The sequence below is a fragment of the Ranitomeya imitator genome, chromosome 4, assembly GCF_032444005.1.
Source record: "Ranitomeya imitator isolate aRanImi1 chromosome 4, aRanImi1.pri, whole genome shotgun sequence".
Classification (NCBI taxonomy): Eukaryota; Metazoa; Chordata; class Amphibia; order Anura; family Dendrobatidae; genus Ranitomeya; species Ranitomeya imitator.
The window spans coordinates 572,923,487-572,946,427 of record NC_091285.1 but is presented as its reverse complement, the minus strand read 5'-3'; the positions used below and the strand labels follow the sequence as shown (position 1 = coordinate 572,946,427).

At 51.4% G+C, this 22,941-nt stretch overlaps 2 protein-coding genes across 5 annotated transcripts in view; one reads left to right on the top strand and one right to left on the bottom strand.

Moving 5' to 3' along the window:
- The window catches only part of CLPX (caseinolytic mitochondrial matrix peptidase chaperone subunit X), a 68,727-nt gene extending 63,342 nt beyond the window's left edge, over positions 1-5,385 (bottom strand). For 3 of the 4 annotated variants that reach the window (XR_011320819.1, XR_011320820.1, XM_069766341.1), the window contains exon 1: positions 5,115-5,324. Coding sequence is in view for 2 of the 4 variants with exons in the window: in XM_069766341.1 (XP_069622442.1) it covers positions 5,115-5,172 (58 nt within the window). In the remaining 2 variants the exon portion in view is untranslated. Of the gene's footprint in view, positions 1-5,114 lie in introns of all 4 variants that reach the window. The other variant, XM_069766339.1, reaches the window with a different exon arrangement.
- A 354-nt stretch (positions 5,386-5,739) lies between these two features.
- Positions 5,740-22,941, top strand: part of SPG21 (SPG21 abhydrolase domain containing, maspardin) — a 71,375-nt gene continuing 54,173 nt past the window's right edge. The window contains exon 1 of the mRNA XM_069766337.1: positions 5,740-6,082. The gene's annotated coding sequence lies outside the window, so the exon portion shown is untranslated. The remainder of the gene's footprint in view (positions 6,083-22,941) is intronic.

Genomic DNA, 22,941 nt, shown 5'->3' with positions numbered 1-22,941 from the left:
CTCAAAGTTTCACTTTCATTTTCTTGCCTGCTGGGACCTCTGCGGAGTCAAATTCAGTTTTGAGAACTGCGCAAGTAAAGCGAGCGTCTGTGATAATATAGGAGAGAAACTGCCCACTAATCCTACAGAAACCTCTGGAAGAGCATGGCATTGTGAATGTTACACATATACAGCCTTTATTCTACTGAGTTAAACAACTCAGCTTTATCTCATGATGAAAGAACCTTTGGATGGTAAAATATTTTCCTCAAAAAGAAGTTTATTGAAAAAAATCCGATTTAAATCAAAAAAATCCGATTTTTTTGATTTTTTTTAAAAAAAACATTGATTTTTATCCACCCTGCGGGCATCAGCTGACGCCAATGACCAGAGGTAAACGTTTTACCTCTGATCGCAGCTGTTGGCTCACGCTGTCATTTCACAGTGCGGGAACCCTGGCTCTCTGCCCGGGGTAATGATTTTACAGCTGATCAGAAGCACTGTTTGCATGCACATGACAGTGGCGAACACTTGACGTTTAGGCCCCCCATTCAAGCGAACGGGGTCCAGGTACTGTTCTGGTAGCTGATTGTTGTTGGTTTTTTTTAACTGTTCGGCCGGACCTGAACATTCAGGGATCTGCCATCTTGCACAATTCAGTTAAGAGGCTTTATGTGACTGGACAGCACATTCTATGTATGTTGTTGCTATGGTGTCCCATTAGTGACATCAGGGCAGGTGAAATCTGTGCTGTACAGATGTGACTCCATATTATTTATAAGGTACCTTCACACTCAGCAACTTTACAACGAGAACGACAACGATCCGTGACGTTGCAGCGTCCTGGATAGCGATCTCGTTGTGTTTGACACGCACCAGCGATCTAGATCCTGCTGTGATATCGCTGGTCGTTGCTGAAAGTCCAGAACTTTATTTGGTCGTCAGATCAGCGTGTATCGTTGTTGTTTGACAGCAAAAGCAACGATGCCTGCAATGATTTACATGGAGCTAATGACCTGTGACGACCTGTGAGAACGATAAGTGAGTAACCCTTACGTCACTGGATCGCTCCTGCATCGTTCTGGAGCTGCTGTGTTTGACATCTCTACAGCGACCTAAACAGCGACGCTCCAGCGATCTAGTTTAGGTCGGATCGTTGTCTATATCGCCGGAGCGTCGCTAAATGTGACGGTACCTATAGTCCTACTAGTAGTTTACATAACAAACAAGTCTAACAAAAAGAAAAGTGACAAGTGAGAAGCCCCATGGCTAACATCAAACATAGAACTGGATAACAGTCCTTGGCCAGAGGTCAGGGATCTTCCATATATTATGGAGACAAGCAGTGACCTTGGCCAGACAGTAATCAGCCCATTATCTCTCATTGTTCTCACACATTCAGAGGAGCCTTGGGGTTTTATATGCAATAGCCTGGTACACTGCTTCACATGTCGTATTTGTCACAGCATTTTTCTGTGTGTTTACGCTGCAACCAGATAAGACATGTCAAATACTGTCCCGTTAAGGTTTTTTTTTTTTTTTCCCCTTAGGCTAGGGTCACATTGCGTTAGGGCAGTCCGTTTAACACATAGCGCTACGGACTGCGCTAATGCAATGTCCCAAAAGGGATCGCGTTAAGCCAATCCCGCTAGCGCAGATCCCCGATCTGCGCTAGCGAGGAACGGACCACGAACGCTGCAAGCAGCGTTCGCGGTCCGTCACTCAAATGACGGCACATCGCTAGTGCACGCCCAACATGGGCGTGCGCTAGCGATGCGTTCGCCATTACTAGCAATGGCGGAGTTAACGGACTACGTTACACCGCGTTATGCCGCGGTGTAACGTAGTCCGTTAAACGGGGTCACATAACGCAATGTGACCCCAGCCTTAAAGAGGCGATTTTGTTTTTTTTGCATTTTTTCAAAGGAGAAAAAAAAAAAAAAAAACAATGTGCATTATACAGGCCTGTTTCCCATGGAAATCAATAGGAAACTTGTTCAGTTTCCTTCAGCAGGTATAGGATTGCATCAGAGGTGCTTATAAAAAAAAAACAAAAAACCTGCTGCATAAGCCTAAAAATACTCAAACACATGCACTTTAAGTCTCTGACAAGGGTTCTGATGTTACGCAGATAAGGGGCAGCTTTTTTACATAGTTACATTGGTGATGCCAATAGGACATTACTGCTGGGGCACTTAGTGGCTGTTGGGGTAAGCAACAAACCTGCAGACTGTGAGCCCTCGCGGGCAGGGTCCCCCCTCCTTATGTACCTGTGTGCCTTGTTTTTACTCATGTTTAGTTGTATTTGTCTATATTTGCCCCCTTTTCACATGAAAAGCGCCATGGACTAAATGGCGCTATAAAAATGTACAATAATAACAACATTAATGGGCACAAGGAATTGTCCAGGGGAAAAAAGTCTATGTTATGTGAAGTTGAATAGAACAAAGCTGTACGATGAAAACAAATTAGCACTTAGCCACAGGATAGGTGATAACATGCTGATGAGTGGGGGTCCGACCACTGGGACCTGCAACAATCAGCAGAATGGGGAATTCTCGGCACCCTTGGAGTGTGACAGCAGTGTGCCTAGGAGACTGTCACTCCATTCACCACCTATGGGACTTCTGTGCATTGCACATCACTTTCTCCAGCAGTCCCACAGACAATGAATGGTGCGGTGAGCGGGCGTCCGAGCTGCCGCTCCATTTGGTAACGGGAATAAATATTATTAGTGTGGAATAAAATGTCCCTACCCTGTTTCAACAATTGGTGCGGGTCTCAGTGAACGGGATGCAGGCTGCCCACGGGGTGGTGGTGGGGGGTCCACAGGCTGCCCACAGGGGAGGGACACCAGCTGCCCACTTGGGGTTCGCAGGGTGAGGGGATTATTATTATTTATTGTTATAGCGCCATTTATTCCATGGCGCTTTACATGTGAGGAGGGGTATACATAATAAAAACAAGTACAATAATCTTAAACAATACAAGTCACAACCGGTACACGAGGAGTGAGGACCCTGCCCACGAGGGCTCACAATCTACAAGGGATGCGATGCAGGGTGCTGAGGGGGGTCCGCAGGGTGAGGGGATGTGATGCAGGGTGCCGGTCCGCAGGGTGAGGGGACACAGGCTGCCCACTGGGGGGTCCGCAGGGTGAGGGGATGCGATGCAGGGTGCCAGTCCGCAGGGTGAGGGGACACAGGCTGCCCACTGGGGGGGTCTGCAGGGTGAGGGGATGCGATGCAGGGTGCCGGTCCGCAGGGTGAGGGGACACAGGCTGCCCATTGGGGGGTCCGCAGAGTGAGGGGATGCGATGCAGGGTGCCAGTCCGCAGGGTGAGGGGACACAGGCTGCCCACTGGGGGGTCCGCAGGGTGAGGGGATGCGATGCAGGGTGCCGGCCCACAGGGTGAGGGGACACAGGCTGCCCATTGGGGGGGTCCGCAGAGTGAGGGGATGCGATGCAGGGTGCCAGTCCGCAGGGTGAGGGGACACAGGCTGCCCACTGGGGGGTCCGCAGGGTGAGGGGATGCAATGCTGGGTGCCGGTCCGCAGGGTGAGGGGACACAGGCTGCCCACTGGGGGGTCCACAGGGTGAGGGGATGCAATGCTGGGTGCCGGTCCGCAGGGTGAGGGGACACAGGCTGCCCACTGGGGGGTCCACAGGGTGAGGGGATGCGATGTAGGGTGCCAGTCCGCAGGGTGAGGGGACACAGGCTGCCCACTGGGGGGTCCGCAGGGTGAGGGGGATGTGATGCAGGGTGCCGGTCCGCAGGGTGAGGGGACACAGACTGCCCACTGGGGAGTCCGCAGGGTGAGGGGATGCGATGCAGGGTGCCAGTCCGCAGGGTGAGGGGACACAGGCTGCCCACTGGGGGGTCCGCAGGGTCAGGGGATGCGATGCAGGGTGCCGGTCCGCAGGGTGAGGGGACACAGACTGCCCACTGGGGAGTCCGCAGGGTGAGGGGATGCGATGCAGGGTGCCAGTCCGCAGGGTGAGGGGACACAGGCTGCCCACTGGGGGGTCCGCAGGGTCAGGGGATGCGATGCAGGGTGCCGGTCCGCAGGGTGAGGGGACACAGGCTGCCCACTGGGGGGTCCGCAGGGTGAGGGGATGCGATGCAGGGTGCCGGTCCGCAGGGTGAGGAGACACAGGCTGCCCACTGGGGGGTCCGCAGGGTGAGGGGATGCGATGCAGGGTGCCGGTCCGCAGGGTGAGGGGACACAGGCTGCCCACTGGGGGGTCCGCAGGGTCAGGGGATGCAATGCTGGGTGCCGGTCCGCAGGGTGAGGAGACACAGGCTGCCCACTGAGGGGTTCGCAGGGTGAGGGGATGCGATGCAGGGTGCCAGTCCGCAGGGTGAGGGGACACAGGCTGCCCACTGGGGGGTCCGCAGGGTGAGGGGATGCGATGCAGGGTGCCAGTCCGCAGGGTGAGGGGACACAGGCTGCCCACTGGGGGGTCCGCAGGGTGAGGGGATGCGATGCAGGGTGCCGGTCCGCAGGGTGAGGGGACACAGGCTGCCCACTGAGGGGTCCGCAGGGTGAGGGGATGCGATGCAGGGTGCCAGTCCGCAGGGTGAGGGGACACAGGCTGCCCACTGGGGGGTCCGCAGGGTCAGGGGATGCAATGCTGGGTGCCGGTCCGCAGGGTGAGGAGACACAGGCTGCCCACTGGGGGGTCCGCAGGGTGAGGGGATGCGATGCAGGGTGCCGGTCCGCAGGGTGAGGGGACACAGGCTGCCCACTGAGGGGTCCGCAGGGTGAGGGGATGCGATGCAGGGTGCCAGTCCGCAGGGTGAGGAGACACAGGCTGCCCACTGAGGGGTCCGCAGGGTGAGGGGATGCGATGCAGGGTGCCGGTCCGCAGGGTGAGGGGACACAGGCTGCCCACTGGGGGGTCCGCAGGGTGAGGGGATGCGATGCAGGGTGCCAGTCCGCAGGGTGAGGGGACACAGGCTGCCCACTGAGGACTCTTCTGCCATGGATCCATGTTCTCTGCACACAGCTGGAGCTGCGGTTACAGCCTCACACACACAGGCCGGTTTCTGCTGACAGCACGGGGAGGTCTTGCAGCAGGACAGGGGTCTCCACAAGGCTCGGCAGTCACGTGTCCCCCCAGGCCCCACTCACCTCTGTGCAGGGAGCTGCTGATGATCCTGGCGGCGCAGGAACAGCTGTGGCCGGACATGGTGCCCGGTGACAGACGGAGCGGTCTCGGTGCAGGAAGGATAACACTGGTCTCCCGGGCCGGTGCACGGTGACCGGAGAGTGACGCCGCAGCCCAGTGGTGTCCCGGGCCCGGCAGCAGCCTGCTATGTCGTCAGCCCGGCAGGGTTCAACGACCCAACCAATCACAAACAGAGGCTAGAAAAGGTGACGGGGACGTGCAGTCGCGTTATTTGACGTCATTACGCTGAAGCTGCCAATCAACATGTGTCTAACGTCAAGAGCGTAACTAGCCGCCATCTTTACTCCTGTCAATGACAAGTAGTGACGTTCTTACAGAAAGGGCGTAGATGAGAGGAGATTCGCTCTGACGTGTCTGTGGGTTGTATGGAGAACCCCGGGCGTTCTTTGTGGACACGCGCTGCACACTTTACATCCACTTCAATGTTGCAGTGCTTAGTCTTCCCGACAGCAGTAATAATGGCGGCTTACTGGAGTGACGTCACCACTCACCCCGACCTGACCCTAAAGTCCTGTTACCACGTGGTAGAGTTGTGCCTGTTCCTTGCGCATGCGTTATGAGACGTCTGAACTGCAAACGTAATAGCTGCAAAGCATGCCGGGATGTGTAGTTCACAGCCTTAGAGCAACAGGTCTTCGTACTCCGCCAACACCAAACTGTGTGGGCGGGCTATTTACTACCCATGGTGTGAGGTATCGCGGACTTCTCTCCAGCCCTCTAATATGGCGGAATATTAACAAGTTATTGTTTTAACAACTTGACGTCACGGAGTAAGAGACTCGTGATAAACAGAACCGCAGCGAGGCATGTGACGAGTCACGTGGATAACGGTCTGCGACAACCCGGAAGTAGGAGTGTGGCGTGGAGTGTGGTACCGGGGGGAGCGGTGCAGCCGGTGCTGAGGGCCGAGGTATTTGCTGTACACAGGGGGGCGCCGCTCTGCAGGGGTATGTGCTGTACACAGGGGGGCGCCGCTCTGCAGGGGTATGTGCTGTGCACAGGGGGCGCCGCTCTGCGGGGGTATGTGCTGTACACAGGGGGGCGCCGCTCTGCGGGGGTATGTGCTGTACACAGGGGGGCGCCGCTCTGCGGGGGTATGTGCTGTACACAGGGGGGCGCCGCTCTGCGGGGGTATGTGCTGTGCACAGGGGGGCGCCGCTCTGCAGGGGTATGTGCTGTGCACAGGGGGGCGCCGCTCTGCAGGGGTATGTGCTGTGCACAGGGGGGCGCCGCTCTGCAGGGGTATGTGCTGTACACAGGGGGGCGCCGCTCTGCAGGAGTATGCGCTGTACACAGGGGGGCGCCGCTCTGCAGGGGTATGTGCTGTACACAGGGGGGCGCCGCTCTGCGGGGGTATGTGCTGTGCACAGGGGGGCGCCGCTCTGCAGGGGTATGTGCTGTACACAGGGGGGCGCCGCTCTGCAGGAGTATGCGCTGTACACAGGGGGGCGCCGCTCTGCAGGGGTATGTGCTGTACACAGGGGGGCGCCGCTCTGCAGGGGTATGTGCTGTACACAGGGGGGCGCCGCTCTGCGGGGGTATGTGCTGTACACAGGGGGGCGCCGCTCTGCGGGGGTATGTGCTGTACACAGGGGGGCGCCGCTCTGCAGGGGTATGTGCTGTACACAGGGGGGCGCCGCTCTGCAGGGGTATGTGCTGTACACAGGGGGGCGCCGCTCTGCAGGGGTATGTGCTGTGCACAGGGGGGCGCCGCTCTGCAGGGGTATGTGCTGTACACAGGGGGGCGCCGCTCTGCGGGGGTATGTGCTGTACACAGGGGGGCGCCGCTCTGCGGGGGTATGTGCTGTACACAGGGGGGCGCCGCTCTGCAGGGGTATGTGCTGTACACAGGGGGCGCCGCTCTGCAGGGGTATGTGCTGTACACAGGGGGCGCCGCTCTGCAGGGGTATGTGCTGTACACAGGGGGGCGCCGCTCTGCAGGGGTATGCGCTGTACACAGGGGGGCGCCGCTCTGCAGGGGTATGTGCTGTACACAGGGGGCGCCGCTCTGCGGGGGTATGTGCTGTACACAGGGGGGCGCCGCTCTGCAGGGGTATGTGCTGTACACAGGGGGCGCCGCTCTGCAGGGGTATGTGCTGTACACGGGGGGGGGGGCGCCGCTCTGCAGGGGTATGTGCTGTACACAGGGGGCGCCGCTCTGCAGGGGTATGTGCTGTACACAGGGGGGCGCCGCTCTGCAGGGGTATGCGCTGTGCACAGGGGGGCGCCGCTCTGCAGGGGTATGCGCTGTACACGAGGGGGCGTCACTCTGCAGGGGTATGCGCTGTGCACAGGGGGGCGCCGCTCTGCAGGGGTATGCGCTGTGCACAGGGGGGCGCCGCTCTGCAGGGGTGTCTTGCTGAGTATGAGGGGGCATGTGTTGGGCCATCCCAGAACTGTTCCACTCATTGATCATCCTCGCTGTCAAGTTTTTTTTTTAATATCTAATCTGTATCCTCTCCCTTCAGTTTCATTTCATTGCTTCTCATGTTTCCATGTGCAAATGAGAATAATGATGATCCCTCTACACTGTGACATCCCTTCAGATATTTGTGGACAGCTATTGTTTTTTTTTGTTTTTTTTTTTGTTTTGGCCTTATTTTTTGCAAGCTAAACATTATTTCTATTCCTCCCAATCTGTATATGTAATTTTCGTTTTAATTTCCCAGAATGTAGAATCTTGCATTTCTCCCTGTTAAATACCGTTCTATTAGTCGCTGCCCATTGCTCCAGCTTATTTATTGTAGATCCTTCTGAATCCTTTCTGTCTTCTCTAGTGTTCGCTTTCCCTCCTATCTTTGCATTGTCTGCAAATCTGATTAGTTTAGCTTCAGTTTCCTTAAGGTACCTTCACACATAACGATATCGTTAACGATATCGTTGCTATTTGTGACGTAGCAACGATATCGTTAATAAAATCGTTATGTGTGACAGCGACCAACGATCAGGCCCCTGCTGGGAGATCGTTGGTCGCTGAATAAAGTCCAGAACTTTATTTCGTCGCTGGAATCCCGTGGACATCGCTGGATCGGCGTGTGTGACACCGATCCAGCGATGTCTTCACTGGTAACCAGGGTAAACATCGGGTAACTAAGCACAGGGCCGCGCTTAGTAACCCGATGTTTACCCTGGTTACCATGCTAAAAGTAAAAAAAAACAAACAGTACATACTTACCTACCGCTGTCTGTCCCCGGCGCTGTGCTCTGCACTCCTCCTGTACTGGCTGTGAGCCGGAAAGCAGAGCGGTGACGTCACCGCTCTGCTTTCCGGCTCCCAGACAGTACAGGAGGAGAGCAGAGAAGCAGAGCACAGCGCTGGAGGACAGACAGCTGTAGGTAAGTATGTACTGTTTGTTTTTTTTTTACTTTTAGCATGGTAACCAGGGTAAACATCGGGTTACTAAGCGCGGCCCTGCGCTTAGTTACCCGATGTTTACCCTGGTTACCGGCATCGTTGGTCGCTGGAGAGCGGTCTGTGTGACAGCTCTCCAGCGACCAAACAGCGACGCTGCAGCGATCCGGATCGTTGTCGGTATCGCTGCAGCGTCGCTTAATGTGAAGGGGCCTTTAGCTAGATCATTTATAAAAATGTGCTGGGGCCAGGACTTGACAAGGTTTGCACCCACTGCAGCAGGTATTTTCGCCCACCCCTCCATACAGATCTTCTCCTGATCCTTCAGGTTTCACTGTAAAAAAAAAAATTGAATTTCAGCTCCCTGCAAAAATTTTCTATTGGGTTCAATTCTGGAGACTGGCTAGGCCACTCCAGGACCCTGAAATGCTTCTTAGACCGGGGTCACACTTGCATGTGCAATGCAAGAAACTTGCATCAATACCCGGCACTCGGGACCAGAGCGTTCAGCTACATGTATTTCTATGCAGCCACACGCTCCGATCCCGAATGCCGGCAGCAGTGCCCGGGTATTGATGCGAGTTTCTTGCATTGCACATGCAAGTGTGACCCCGGCCTTACGGAACCACTCCTTACAGTAGTTGCCCTGGATGTGTGTTTTGGGTCATTGCTATGCTGGAAGGCCCAGCCAGGACCCATCTTCAATGCACGTACTGAGGAAAGGAGGTTGTTGGCCAAAATCTTGCAATACCTGACCCCATCCATCCTCCCTCTTAGTACAGTGCATTCGTCCTGTCCTCTTTGCAGAAAAACACCCTCAAAGTATGAGTTTTCCCTGACCATGCTTCACTGTTGGGATGTTGTTCTTGAGGTTGTACTCATCCTTCTTCCTCCAAACCAAGGTGAGTGGAGTTGATACCAAAAAGCTCTATTTAGGTCTCGTCTGACCATGTGACCTGCTCACATGCATCTAAATGGTCATTGGCAAACTTCGAAAGGGCCTAGACATGTGCTGGTGGGAGCAGGGGGACCTTGTGTGCCCTGCAGGTTTTTAATCCACGATCGCGTAGTGTGTTACTAAAGGAAATGTTTGAGACTGTGGTGACACCTCTCTTCGGGTCATTGAGCAGGTCCTCCCATGTAGTTCTGGCAAGATTGCTGACCTTTCTTGGAATCCTCCTTACTATCTTGCATGGAGTCCCTGAGCCCTGACTGAGGGAGATTGACAGCCATCTCATGTTTCTTCCATTTTTTTTTTTTTTTTTTTTTTAACAATTGTACCAATAATTGTTTCCTTCTCACCAAGCTGCCTATTGTCCTGTAGCCCAGGGGTGTCAAACTGCATTCCTCAAGAGCCGCAAACAGGTCATGTTTTCAGGATTTCCTTAGCATTGAACAAGGTGCTGTAATCATTATGTGTGTAGGTGATTAAATTATCACCTGTGCAATACAAGGAAATCCTGAAAACATGACTTGTTTGCGGCCCTTGAGGAATGCAGTTTGACACCCCTGCTGTAGCCCATACCAGCCTTGTGCAGGTCTACAATTTTGTCCTTAAACAGCTCTGGTGGAGAGGATGGAGTTAAGTGTCTGCTGTCTTTTATACAGGTAATGAGTTCAAACAGATGCAATTAATACATGTACTGAACGCAGAGTAGGAGGGCTTCTTAAAGAAAAACTAAAGGTACACTACTGTTCAAAACTTTAGGGTCACTTAGAATTTTCCTTATTTTTGAAAGAAAAGCAATTTTTTTTTTCCAATGAAGATAACATTAACTGCTGCACCACCAGCTCTACCCTCTCCTAATGTATCCTCACCCATCCCCTGCAGACTGTGAGCCCTCGCGGGCAGGGTCCTCCCTCCTTCTGTACTTGTTAGTGCCCTTTTTTTTGCTCATGTTTATGGTATTTTGTCTATATTTGTCCCCCTTTTTTCACATGTAAAGCGCCATGGAATAAATGGCACTATAAACATTTTTTATAAATAATATGATTCAGAAATACACTCTATACATTGTTAATGTGGTAAATGACTATTCTAGCTGCAAACGTCTGGTTTGTAATGCAATATCTTCATAGGTGTATAGAGGCCCATTTCCAAAAACCACCACTTCAGTGTTCTTATGGTACTTTGTTTGCTAACTATGCAAGAAGGCTAATGGATGGTTAGAATACCCTTCTGCAAGTATTTTAGCACAGCTGAAAACAGTTTGGCTGATTAGAGAACCTATAAACCCAACCTTCTATTGAGCTAGTTGAGAATCTGGAGCATTACATTTGTTGGTTCCATTAAACTCTCAAAATGGCCAGAAAAAAAGAACTTTTATGTGAAACTCGACAGTCTATTCTTGTTCTTAGAAATGAAGGCTATTCTATGCGAGCAATTGCCAAGAAACTGAAGATTTCCTACAATAGTGTGTACTACTCTCTTCAGAGGAGAGCACAAACAGGCTCTAACAAGAGTAGAAAGAGTAGTGGGAGGCCCCGCTGCACAACTGAACAGCAAGACAAGTACCGTATATACTCGAGTATAAGCCGACCCGAGTATAAGCCGACCCCCCTAATTTTGCCACAAAAAACTGGGAAAACTTATTGACTCGAGTATAAGCCTAGGGTGGAAATGTAGCATTTACCGGTGAATTTCAAAAATAAAAATAGATCATTATTTCCCCATAGCTGTGCCATATAGTGCTCTGCACCGTTCATATTGCCCCATAGATGCTGCACAGATGCCCCATATAGTGCTGTGTGCCGTTCATACTGCCCCATAGATGCTGCACAGATGCCCCATATAGTGCTGTGCCGTTCATACTGCCCCATAGATGCTGCACAGATGCCCCATATAGTGCTGTGTGCCGTTCATACTGCCCCCATATAGTGCTGTGTGCCGTTCATACTGCCCCCATATAGTGCTGTGTGCCGTTCATACTGCCCCCATATAGTGCTGTGTGCCGTTCATACTGCCCCCATATAGTGCTGTGTGCCGTTCATACTGCCCCCATATAGTGCTGTGTGCCGTTCATACTGCCCCATATAGTGCTGTGTGCCGTTCATACTGCCCCCATATAGTGCTGTGTGCCGTTCATACTGCCCCCATATAGTGCTGTGTGCCGTTCATACTGCCCCCATATAGTGCTGTGTGCCGTTCATACTGCCCCCATATAGTGCTGTGTGCCGTTCATACTGCCCCCATATAGTGCTGTGTGCCGTTCATACTGCCCCCATATAGTGCTGTGTGCCGTTCATACTGCCCCCATATAGTGCTGTGTGCCGTTCATACTGCCCCCATATAGTGCTGTGTGCCGTTCATACTGCCCCCATAGATCTGTGCTGCCGCTGCTGCAATAAAAAAAAAAAAACACATACTCACCTCCCTTGATTGCAGCTCCCAGCGTCCGGTCCCGGCGCCTCCATCTTCCCGGCGTCTCTGCTCTGACTGATCAGGCAGAGGGCGCCGCGCACACTATATGCGTCATCGCGCCCTCTGCCTGAACAGTCAGAGCGCAGACGCCGGGAAGATGGAGGCGCCGGGAAGATGGAGCGACGCCCGGCGGCTGGAACGCGGACAGGTGAATATAACGTACTTACCTAGTCCCAGCGATCCTCGCGCTGTCCCTGCCTTCCTCCCAGTCTTCTGTGCTGCAGCATCTTCCTGTCAGCGGTCACCGGCACCGCTGATTAGAGAAATGAATAGGCGGCTCCGCCCCTATGGGAGGTGGAGCCGCTTATTCATATCTCTAATGAGCGGTCCCACGTGACCGCTGAAGAGGGGAAGACGCTGCAGCACAGAAGACGGGGAGGAAGGCAGGGACAGCGCGAGGATCACTGGGACTAGGTAAGTATACCTCAGCGCCCTCACCCCCTCACCTGCCGACCCCACCGCTACCGTGACTCGAGTATAAGCCGAGGGGGGCACTTTCAGCCCAAAAATTTGGGCTGAAAATCTCGGCTTATACTCGAGTATATACGGTACATTAGAGTCTGCAGTTTGAGAAATCGACACCTCACGGGTCCTCAACTGGCAGCTTCATTAAATAGTACACGCAAAACGCCAGTGTCAACGTCTACAGTGAAGAGGCGACTCCGGGATGCTAGCCTTCAGGGCAGAGTGGCAAGGAAAAAGCCATATCTGAGACTGGCTAATAAAAGGAAAAGAATAATATGAGCAAAAGAACACAGAGGAAGATTGGCAAATAGTGTTATGGACAGACGAATCCAAGTTTGAGGTGTTTGTATCACACAGAAGAACATTTGTGAGACGCAGAACAACTGAAAAGATGCTGCTGTTGTACTGGGATATTGTATTAGTGTTTTATTTGAGCACAAAGACAGATATTACTGTATAGGGGTATAAAACTGTATGGGGCCGCAAAAGGCTACATATCCATTGACATTGTATGGTGGTCATAGAGAGACCTTATTCCACTCTCCTGTTTTCTGACATCGCCATAAGGTGCAGCTAGAAATGTGGCGCTGCCTCAAGTTATGGAGGATCAGTTATATTGCGAACTATCCGACAGGTATGTTCACACTACACATTGAGACTTCATTTCAGTCCTCTGTTTTTTGACACTGCCATTTTCTCCAGTCACCTTCCACGACAGCAGTATCGGAGGATGTCTCCCCGCCCTAATAGGGGACAGGAAACTAGAGAGGTTAAATACCCTCCCCTTCCTGCAACCACCAGTGTTTTTCCTGTCCCCTGTGGGCATGAAGAGGTTCTGAGATAGTGCTGCCGTGGCCGGCGATCGGAGCACTGTTACCTTAATGGCCGGGCAGTTGAGGTCGGGGGCTCCGCTCTCCTCCTCCGGTTACTGCTCCCATCTCCGCATGCACTGCACGACTTGGGACCCTCCATCCCGCTCTTGCTGCGGCTCCTCGTGGGATAATACAGGGCGGTGAAGCTCTCCGGGGTCCTCCTGTAGCTCCCCGGCTCTCTCTCCTCGCTGCCGCTGGAGGCTGCGCGATGCGCACCGGAAGTGATGTGTCCGAACTTCCAGTCTAGCCTCCATGCTACGGAGCCCGCGCGGTCGGGGGAAGCCTCCAGGTAAGGCCTCTGTCTGTGTCCCTTCTGACTGGTGACTGACTGACCCTATGGACGGCGACAGATCCCTGCTCTCTGCTTCTGCAGAGCCCAGCGTTCACCCTCCTACTGTAAGTAGAGGATGAGGTCCCTTGCTGTCCAGCTTTTGTTATTAAGTGACTTAGTCTGCCTTTCTCTCTCTTTCCAGGGAGACAAGGTCCCTGCCCTTAAAAAAAAAAAAAAAAAAAAATGCCCAGCCGCAAGTGTGGTACATGTGAGACCATGCTTCCTTCAGCTTATAAGCAAAAGCTTTGCCAAACAAGCACGGATGAAGTGCTGCGTAGTGAACAGCCCTCCCTCCTGGACAGCATCAAAACCCTCATCAAACGGGAGGTCCAATCCTCTATGGCGGCCCTGTCTCGGGCCCCGACACCACAGCCTCCTCCTAAGAAAAGGAAGATGGCTCCTACTGTATCTGACTCGGGCGAGATCCATACCTCGGGTTCAGAGGACAATTGGGAGAATGAGGGTTCTACTTCCAACCCCAAAGCTGACAATCAAAAATATCTCTCTTCCGAAGATATGGAAGAGCGAATTTCCATGGTGAGGGGCACCGTGGGGGTGGAAGAGGAGGTAGCGAGTCATTCCTATTTTTCTGGTTACGTACCCTAGAAAATCACCGTTCTCAGGGCACATCTAGGGAGGAAATTCTAAATTCCCTACCATTACTTCAGAAGGCAACGGTTCCTGGCAGATGCTTCCGCTGAGTCTGTACGGGTAGCCGCTAGGTCTGCAGTTCTCTCCAACTCCGCTAGGAGAGCTCTATGTCTTAAATCCTGGGGAGGTGACTTAACTTCTAAATCCAAATTGTGTGGTATTCCTTTTCAGGGACATCCTAGACAAGCCCTCGATGACATCCTAGAAAAGGCTACGGATAAAAAGAAAGCTCTTCCGGGGCAAAAAATCTTGAGGAAACACTTTTTTCGTGTCCACCCCCCCCCCCCCCCCCCACGTGAGCAGGTCCCCAAGAGGGATTACAGGGGTAAAGGTAAAATGGGTCGGTGGAGTTACCCCAAAGGGGGTAAAGCTAGGAACATCCTTGTTCCCCCAACCCCAGCAGACCCCTGAAAAACAATGACTGCTCTCCGGTCTGAGGCCGACTCTCAGGGTTTCTTTCCCAATGGCAGGCCATCACCACAAATCAGTGGGTCCTGCGTACCATTTAGGAAGGCTTAAGGTTAGAATTCAAGAGTCCTCCTCCTCACTGTCTAACAATTACCTCCCTACAGTCTCCACACCTTCGGGGATGCCTCAATGCAGATATTCTCGATCTGCTTCAGGCAGGGGTAATCTCCCAGGTACCTCCTCAGGGAATAGGAGAAGACCACTATTCTCACCTATTTTTGGTGAAAAAACCCTCTGGGGAACACCGGGTTATTATAAATCTGAAACCCCTAAATCAGATAATCAAATACCACAGATTCAAAATGGAGTCAATCAAATCAGCAATCCCGCTGATTGGCCAGGACTGGGTAATGGCTACGTTAGATCTGAGGGACGCTTACTATCATGTGTCGATACATCCCGACCACAGGAAGTTCCTCAGGTTTGCAGTGGCCCAGAACCATCGAGCCAGCCATTATCAGTTCAATGTCCTTCCATTCGGAGTCTCATCAGCTCCTCGGGTCTTTACCAAGATCATGTCACAAGCAGTGGTCTTCATCCAACATCAGGGGATCTATATCATCCCGTACCTGGACGATTTTCTTATTGTCGCTCCATCTGTCCCTCGTCTAAATCAGGATGTGACGAAAGTCCTGGATATCCTGAAATCACTGGGATGGATTCCGAACTTGGAGAAGTCGGACCTTCATCCATCACCAAGGAAAAAATTTCTAGGAGTTCTGGACTCAAGGGAAAGAATGTTCTTCTTACCCAGGGACCGTCAGGATGATCTCGTCCACAGGATCTCTAGGTTCAGGAGCCAGAATTCTCCGACGCTAAGGGACTCGACGTCAATCCTTGGTTTGTTGACGTCCTGCATCCAGGCAGTCTCCTGGGTCCAGGCCCACACAAGAGTCCTTCAGACCCACATCCTGAGGCATTCAAAAGGACCCCAGAATGCTCTATCCAGGAGGATTCCCCTCCCCAATCACGTGAAATCCTCCCTCTCATGGTGGCTGAACTCCCAGAACCTTCAAAGAGGAGTGAGCTGGGATCAAATGCCTCTGAAGGTGCTCACAACAGATGCGAGCCAGAGAGGTTGGGGTGCCATAATAGGAGGTTCCCACTTCCAGATGTTGTGGCCCCTAAGCATCAGGTCCAGATCCTCGAATCTGAGAGAATTGAAAGAGGTGGAGGAGGCGCTAGAAGCGGCATCTGTCCTCATCCAGGGTCACCATGTACGGATAGTGTCCAACAACACAACTACGGTGGCCTACCTCCGACACCAGGGAGGCACGAAATACACAAGCCTAAAATCAACCGCTGCAAGGATTTTTTTTTTCCTGGGGAGAAAGACATCTCTTGTCCATCTCGGCAGTACACATAAAGGGGTCAGACAATGCCCAGGCGGACTTCCTAAGCAGGAAAGATTTCCATCTTGGAGAATGGTCCTTGAACCAAGAGGTGTTCATATCCCTAGTTCGGAGATGGGGAAGTCCCAACGTGGATCTGTTTGCCAACAGTCAGAACACGAAGTCGAGCACTTTCTTCTCCCTCAACCCCTCAATCAAGCACAGAGACTGGACGCCTTCTCCCATCCTTGGAAGTTTGCTCTGGGATATGCCTTCCCACCAATTCCCATGTTGCCAAGGACGTTACAGAAGATCCAGACGGATCGAGTCACAATAATTCTGGTAGCACCGATGGGGCCAGGAAGAAGCTGGTACGGCGCACTAACAGACATGTCTCTGGAAGGCCCGATACTTCTACCTCAGATAGTAGACCTTCTTCAGCAGGGACCACTGCTACACCCAGACCTATACAGGCTGAAACTGGCAGCCTGGTTACTGAGGCCGAGATTCTGAGAGCCAGGGGTCTCTCAGATGACGTCATTCAAACCCTACAAAGAAGTAGGAAACCTATAACTAACGCCATCTATGGCAAGGTTTGGAAAAAATTTTCATCCTGGTGCGCCCCAAACAAACCTGATCCATTCCATCCCAACATCGCTCAGATATTAGAATTTCTCCAAAAGGGACTGGAGTTAGGAGTCTCACCTAGCACCTTTAAAAGTTCAGGTGTCCGCATTAAGTTCCTTTTTTGATCAGGATTTAGCAGGCCACCATTGGGTTAAGGTACCGTCACACTCAGCGACGCTGCAGCGTTACCGACAACGATCCGGATCGCTGCAGATTCGCTGTTTGGTCGCTGGAGAGCTGTCACACAGACAACTCTCCAGCGACCAACGATGCCGTTAACGCAGGGCCGCGCTTAGTAACCCGATGTTTACCCTGGTTACCATCGTAAAAGTAAAAAAAACAAACACTACATACTTACCTTCTGCTGTCTGTCCCCGGCGCTGTGCTTTCCTGCACTGACTGTGAGCACAGCGGCCAGAAAGCAGAGCGGTGACGTCACCGCTGTGCTGGCCGGCGCTCACAGCCAGTGCAGAGAAGCACAGCGCCGGGGACAGACAGCGGAAGGTAAGTATGTAGTGTTTGTTTTTTTTACTTTTACGATGGTAACCAGGGTAAACATCAGGTTATTAAGCATGGCTCTGCGCTTAGTAACCCGATGTTTACCCTGGTTACCAGTGAAGACATCGCTGAATCGGCGTCACACACACCGATTCAGCGATGTCTGCAGTGAGTCCAGCGACAAAATAAAGTTCTGGACTTTCTGCAGCGACCAACGATGGCACAGCAGGATCCTGATTGCTGCTGCCTGTCAAACTGAACGATATCGCTAGCCAGGACGCTGCAACGTCGCGGATCGCTAGCGATATCGTTCAGTGTGAAGGTACCTTTAAACGTTTCATGTCATCTGCGGCTAGGATTCGGCCTAGGCTCCAGGTCCAGACCCCTCCTTGGGATCTGAACCTTGTACTAAATAGTCTGACCAGGGGCCCCTTTGAGCTCTTATCAGCCATCAGTTTAAAAATCCTGACCCTCAAGACTGTCTTCCTAGTAGCAATCACTACCGCAAGGCGTATAGGAGAGTTACAGGCTTTATCAGTACAAGAGCCATACCTAACCATAACCATGGATAGCATAATCCTTAAGCCAGACCCTACCTTAATGTCGAAGGTAGTCTGACTTCCACAGAAGTCAAGATATTGTCTTACCCTCATTCTGTCCAAATCCCTCTAATCCGAAGGAAGAAACCTTTCACACCCTGAATGTCCGCAGGGTGGTCCTTTTCTACCTCCAACAAACAGAGGGTTGGAGAATAACCAAAACCTTTTCATCCAGTAGTCAGGACGGAATAAAGGCAAGAAAGTGGCTAAAAGTACGATCGCTAACTGGATCAAGAAGGCCATCTGTCTTGCATGCTCAACCTGGGAAATTGCTCTCCCGGCATCGCTGAAGGCTCAGTCCACCCCAGGGCTGTGGAGTCTGAGTCGGAGTTAGTTTTGGTTCGAGTCGGAGTCGGTAGAAATGTACCGACTCTGACTCCAGCTTTAAAAAAAAAAAAAAAAAAAAATATTTATTTCATAATTGAATTTTATAAATGTTACTCAAATATATGTTCTATCAAACTATGCACAACAGTGATAAGCAGATAAGAACACAGCCAGTACATTTCAGCAGAATTTTTCATGTGCACTAAAAGAAATTAAGAAATTTGACCGTCCATCAAAAATAGCAGTGCAACAAGCGATTCCTCTGTATCCTGACATTGTCAGAGATGTTGCCCGAGTGGTTACTGCTTTGCCACCAACCCCAGTTAGGCTAGGGTCACATTGCGTTAGCGCAATCCGCTAGCGCTAAACGGATTGCACTAACGCAATGTTTTTAAAGGGTCGCGTTTCGGGGTCGCGTTAACGTCCCCGCTCTCGCAGATCCCCGATCTGCGAGAGCGGGGAACGGACCTCGGGCGCGCCGCGGACGCTGCAAGCAGCGTCCGAGGCGCGCTACAAAAGACCGGCGCGTCGCTAGCGCGTGCCGAAAATGACACGCGCTAGCAATGCGCTGGTACATTGCGGGCAATGGGAGCGCTAACGGACGCGTTGCATGGCGTTAATTTCGCCGCGCAACGCTGTCCATTAGCGCTCTGACCAAAACGCAATGTGACCCCAGCCTTAGTGTAGAGAGGTTGTTCTCTGCTCTCAAAATAATTAGATCAGATTTGAGGGCATCCATGAAGAAGGATCTGACAGAGGCAATACTTTTTCTGAGGACAAATTTATAGATTTCTTCTTATTAATTGCATAACAGTGTTTATTGCATATTTACTTACAAGAGTTTAGAAAAGTTTATAAAAGTTATTTGCTATATTCTAATTTATATTCTAATTGTATTCTAATAAATATAGTATTTGCTCTAAGTGGTCTGATTACTTATATGATGGTGAGAAACTGAATAAGCACAATGTTAATATTTGACAACAGTAAATTTATTGTTACGAATTGGCCATTTATGAAGGAGTCGGAGCCAGAGTCGGAACCTGATAAAATCCAGGAGTCGGAGTCGCAACTGTGGCTTACCGACTCCACAGCCCTGCTCCACCCGTTTAGTCTCGACGTCCTGGGCAGAGAGAGGGAATGCATCGTCTGAGCAGATATGCAGAGCTGCCACCTGGTTGTTAATCCATACATTCACCAGGCATTACAGGCTAAATTTCAATAGGGACCTATCATTTGTCAGACGTGTTCTGCAGGCAGTTGTCCCTCCCTAAAGAAATTAGCTGTTGGTATCACTCCGATACTGCTGTCGTGGAAGGTGACTGGAGAAAATAGAATTAGACTTACCGGTAATTCGGTTTCTAGGAACCTTCCACGACAGCACTAAATTTCCCTCCCTATCCGATATTCTTATTGGATGATTCCTGCACTTAAGTGGTAACTATTCATGCTACTGTGTCCAGAAAAAACACTGGTGGTTGCAGGAAGGGGAGGGGTATTTAACCTCTCTAATTTCCTGTCCCCTATTAGGGCGGGGAGAGATCCTCCGATACTGCTGTCGTGGAAGGTTCCTAGAAACCGAATTACCAGTAAGTCTAATTCTGTTTAACCTGACTAGCTATTACAAATACTCTAATTAGATGGGTGTGCTTGTATTTTACTGTGACTGATCAGACATACTATCATACAGATATGTTCACACTACACACTGAGACGTTATTCCAGACTTTCGTGTTCAAACATTGCTATATTTTCCACATTGGGCTACTATAGAAATGTTAATCAAATGTGAGCCTTTAAGTTGGAGCCTACCGTATATACTCGAGTATAAGCCGACCCCCCCCCCCCCCCTCCCCTAATTTTGCCACAAAAAACTGGGAAAACTTAAAGGGAACCTGTCACCCCCGTTTTTTCAGATTGAGCTATAAATACTGTTAAATAGGGCCTGCTCTGTGTGTTACTGTAGTGTTTGTAGTGTACCCTGATTCCCCACCTATGCTGAGAAATACATTACCAAAGTCGCCGTTTTCGCCTGTCAATCAGGCTGGTCAGGTCGGGTGGGCGTGTTCACAGCGCTCTTTTCTTCCCCAGCTTTCCGTTGGTGGCGTAGTGGTGTGCGCATGTCCAAGTTCCGAATTCCCTGCGCCCACGTGAAAGACACCGCGCGATCTGCGCTGTCATCCCTTTCATCGGTGCAAACTCGACTTTGGGAAAATGGTCGCCGCGATCTCTTGTGCGCACGCGCGGCATCCCGCGGCCATTTTCCTGAAGCCCCGTGCAGCAGAGCACTCCATCTGCGCACGCGCGGCCCCAGGAAGATGGCCGCCCCCACCGATGAAAGGGATGACAGCGCAGATCGCGCGCTGTGTCTTCACGTGGGCGCAGGGAATTCGGAACTTGGACATGCGCACACCACTACGCCACCAACGGAAAGCTGGGGAAGAAAAGAGCGCTGTGAACACGCCCACCCGACCTGACCAGCCTGATTGACAGGCGAAAACGGCGACTTTGGTAATGTATTTCTCAGCATAGGTGGGGAATCAGGGTACACTACATACACTATAGTAACGCACAGCGCAGGCCCTATTTAACAGTATTTATAGCTCAATCTGAAAAAACGGGGTGACAGGTTCCCTTTAATGACTCGAGTATAAGCCTAGGGTGGGAAATGCAGCAGCTACCGGTAAATGTCAAAGGTAAAAATAGATACCAATAAAAGTAAAATTAATAGAGACATCAGTAGGCTAAATGTTTTTGAATATCTATATTGAATCAGGAGCCCCATATAATTCTCCATACAGTTTATGATGGGCCCCATAAGATGCTCCATATAAAAATATGCCCCATATAATCCTGCATAAAGGTTAATAATGGCCTCATAAGATGCTCCATAGACACATTTGCCCAAGATAATGTTGCACAAATGCTGATTATAGCCCCATAAGATGCTCCATAAAGATATTTGCCCCATATAGTGCTGCACAAACCTTGATTATGGCCCTATAAGATGCCCCATACAGACACTTGCCCCATATAGTGCTGCACAAACGTTATGACCCCATAGATGCTCCATACAAACACTTGCCCCATATAGTGCTGCACAAACGTTATGGCCCCATATAGTGCTACACAAACGTTATGGCCCCATATAGTGCTGCACAAACGTTATGGCCCCATTGATGCTCCATACAGACACTTGCCCTATTTGCTGTTGCTGCGATAAAAAAAAAACAACAAATCACATACTCACCTCTCCGTCGCTCAGGCCCCCGGCACTTTCAATAGTCACCTGCTCCTTGTTCCAGCCGCCACTCCATCTTCAGTGTCTTCAGTACTGACGTTCAGGCAGAGAGCACGCACTAACCACATCACCGCGCCCCCTGACCTGAGCGTCACTGCTGAAGACGGTGCGGCGCCGGAACGAGGAGCAGGTGAATATCGCGCAGCGCTCCCCTCCCCGTTATACTCACCTGCTCCTGGTGCTGTGCAGTCCCTGCTTCCCTGATGCCGCAGCTTCATCCTGTACTGAGCGGTCACCGTTACCACTCATTACAGTAATGAATATGCGGCTCCACCTCTATGGGAGGTGGAGCCGCATATTCATTACTGTAATGAGCGGTACCATGTGACCGCTCAGTACAGGAAGAAGCTGCCGGCGCCGGGGAAGCCAGGGACCTGCAGGGACCGCGGCAGGAGTAAGTGAGTATAATTAGACAGCTCCCCCTCCCTGCCAACCCCTGGGTACGACTCGAGTATAAGCCGAGAGGGGGACTTTCAGCCCAAAAAAGTGGGCTGAAAATCTCGGCTTATACTCTAGTATATACGGTAATTTATGAGTAATCGGTTATACTAAGAACTTTTTTTACAGGTATGTTGACACTATACATTTACTTTACGCTTATGTTTTCTGACAGCCATATTTTTCAGACTAGGGTACTATAAAAATGTCAATCAAATGTGTGAGCTTGTAACGAGGAGCTGAATTTATTCTTAATGATTGGTTATACGTGACCTATCCCACGGGCATGTTCACACTACACATCAAGATCTTATTTCAGGCTCCTGTTTTCTGACCGCCATGTTTTTCAGATTAGGCTACTGTAAACAGGTCAATCTGATTTGGGAGCATTCTATGAGGAGCTGCATTCATCATGAATGATTAGTCCTACAGCGACCTTTCCTACACGTTTATTCACACCATACTTTGGGATCTTACTCCAGGCTCCTGTTCTTTGACACTGCCATATTTTCTAGATTAGGTTACTGTAAAAATGCCATTTAACTGCCAGATCTTGTAAGGTGGAGCTGCATCTATATCTATCTATCTGGTACTTCCCTCTGTCTGTCTGCAACTTCCGTAACGGAAGTTCCGCGTCGCTGATTGTTCTCGCCAGCTGCCTGTCATGGCTGCCGCGACGGACACCGTCCGATTAGTCCCTCCCTACTCCGCTGCAGTCAGTGCCCGGCGCCCGCATGCTCCCCTCCAGTCACCTCGCCTCATTGGGGGACACAGGACCATGGGTGTTATGCTGCTGTCCACTAGGAGGCAACACCATGCATAATCTGAAAAAGATTAACCGTGGCTCCTCCTCTGCAGTATACACCCCTGGATGGCTTCGGCCTTCTCCAGTTTTTGCTTATGGTTGCATAGGAGGCACACCTAAGATTTTTTTACTCATTTTTTTCCGACGGGATTACAGATGAAGAAAAGTGGGTCTCCTGTGAGACTCCCGTCATGGCTCTTTCCTCGGCCCCCTATTACGGGGCGCCCAGTTTAAGTCGAGATGGCTATTCCCCATGTCGCTCCTTCCCCAGTCCCTCGGGTGC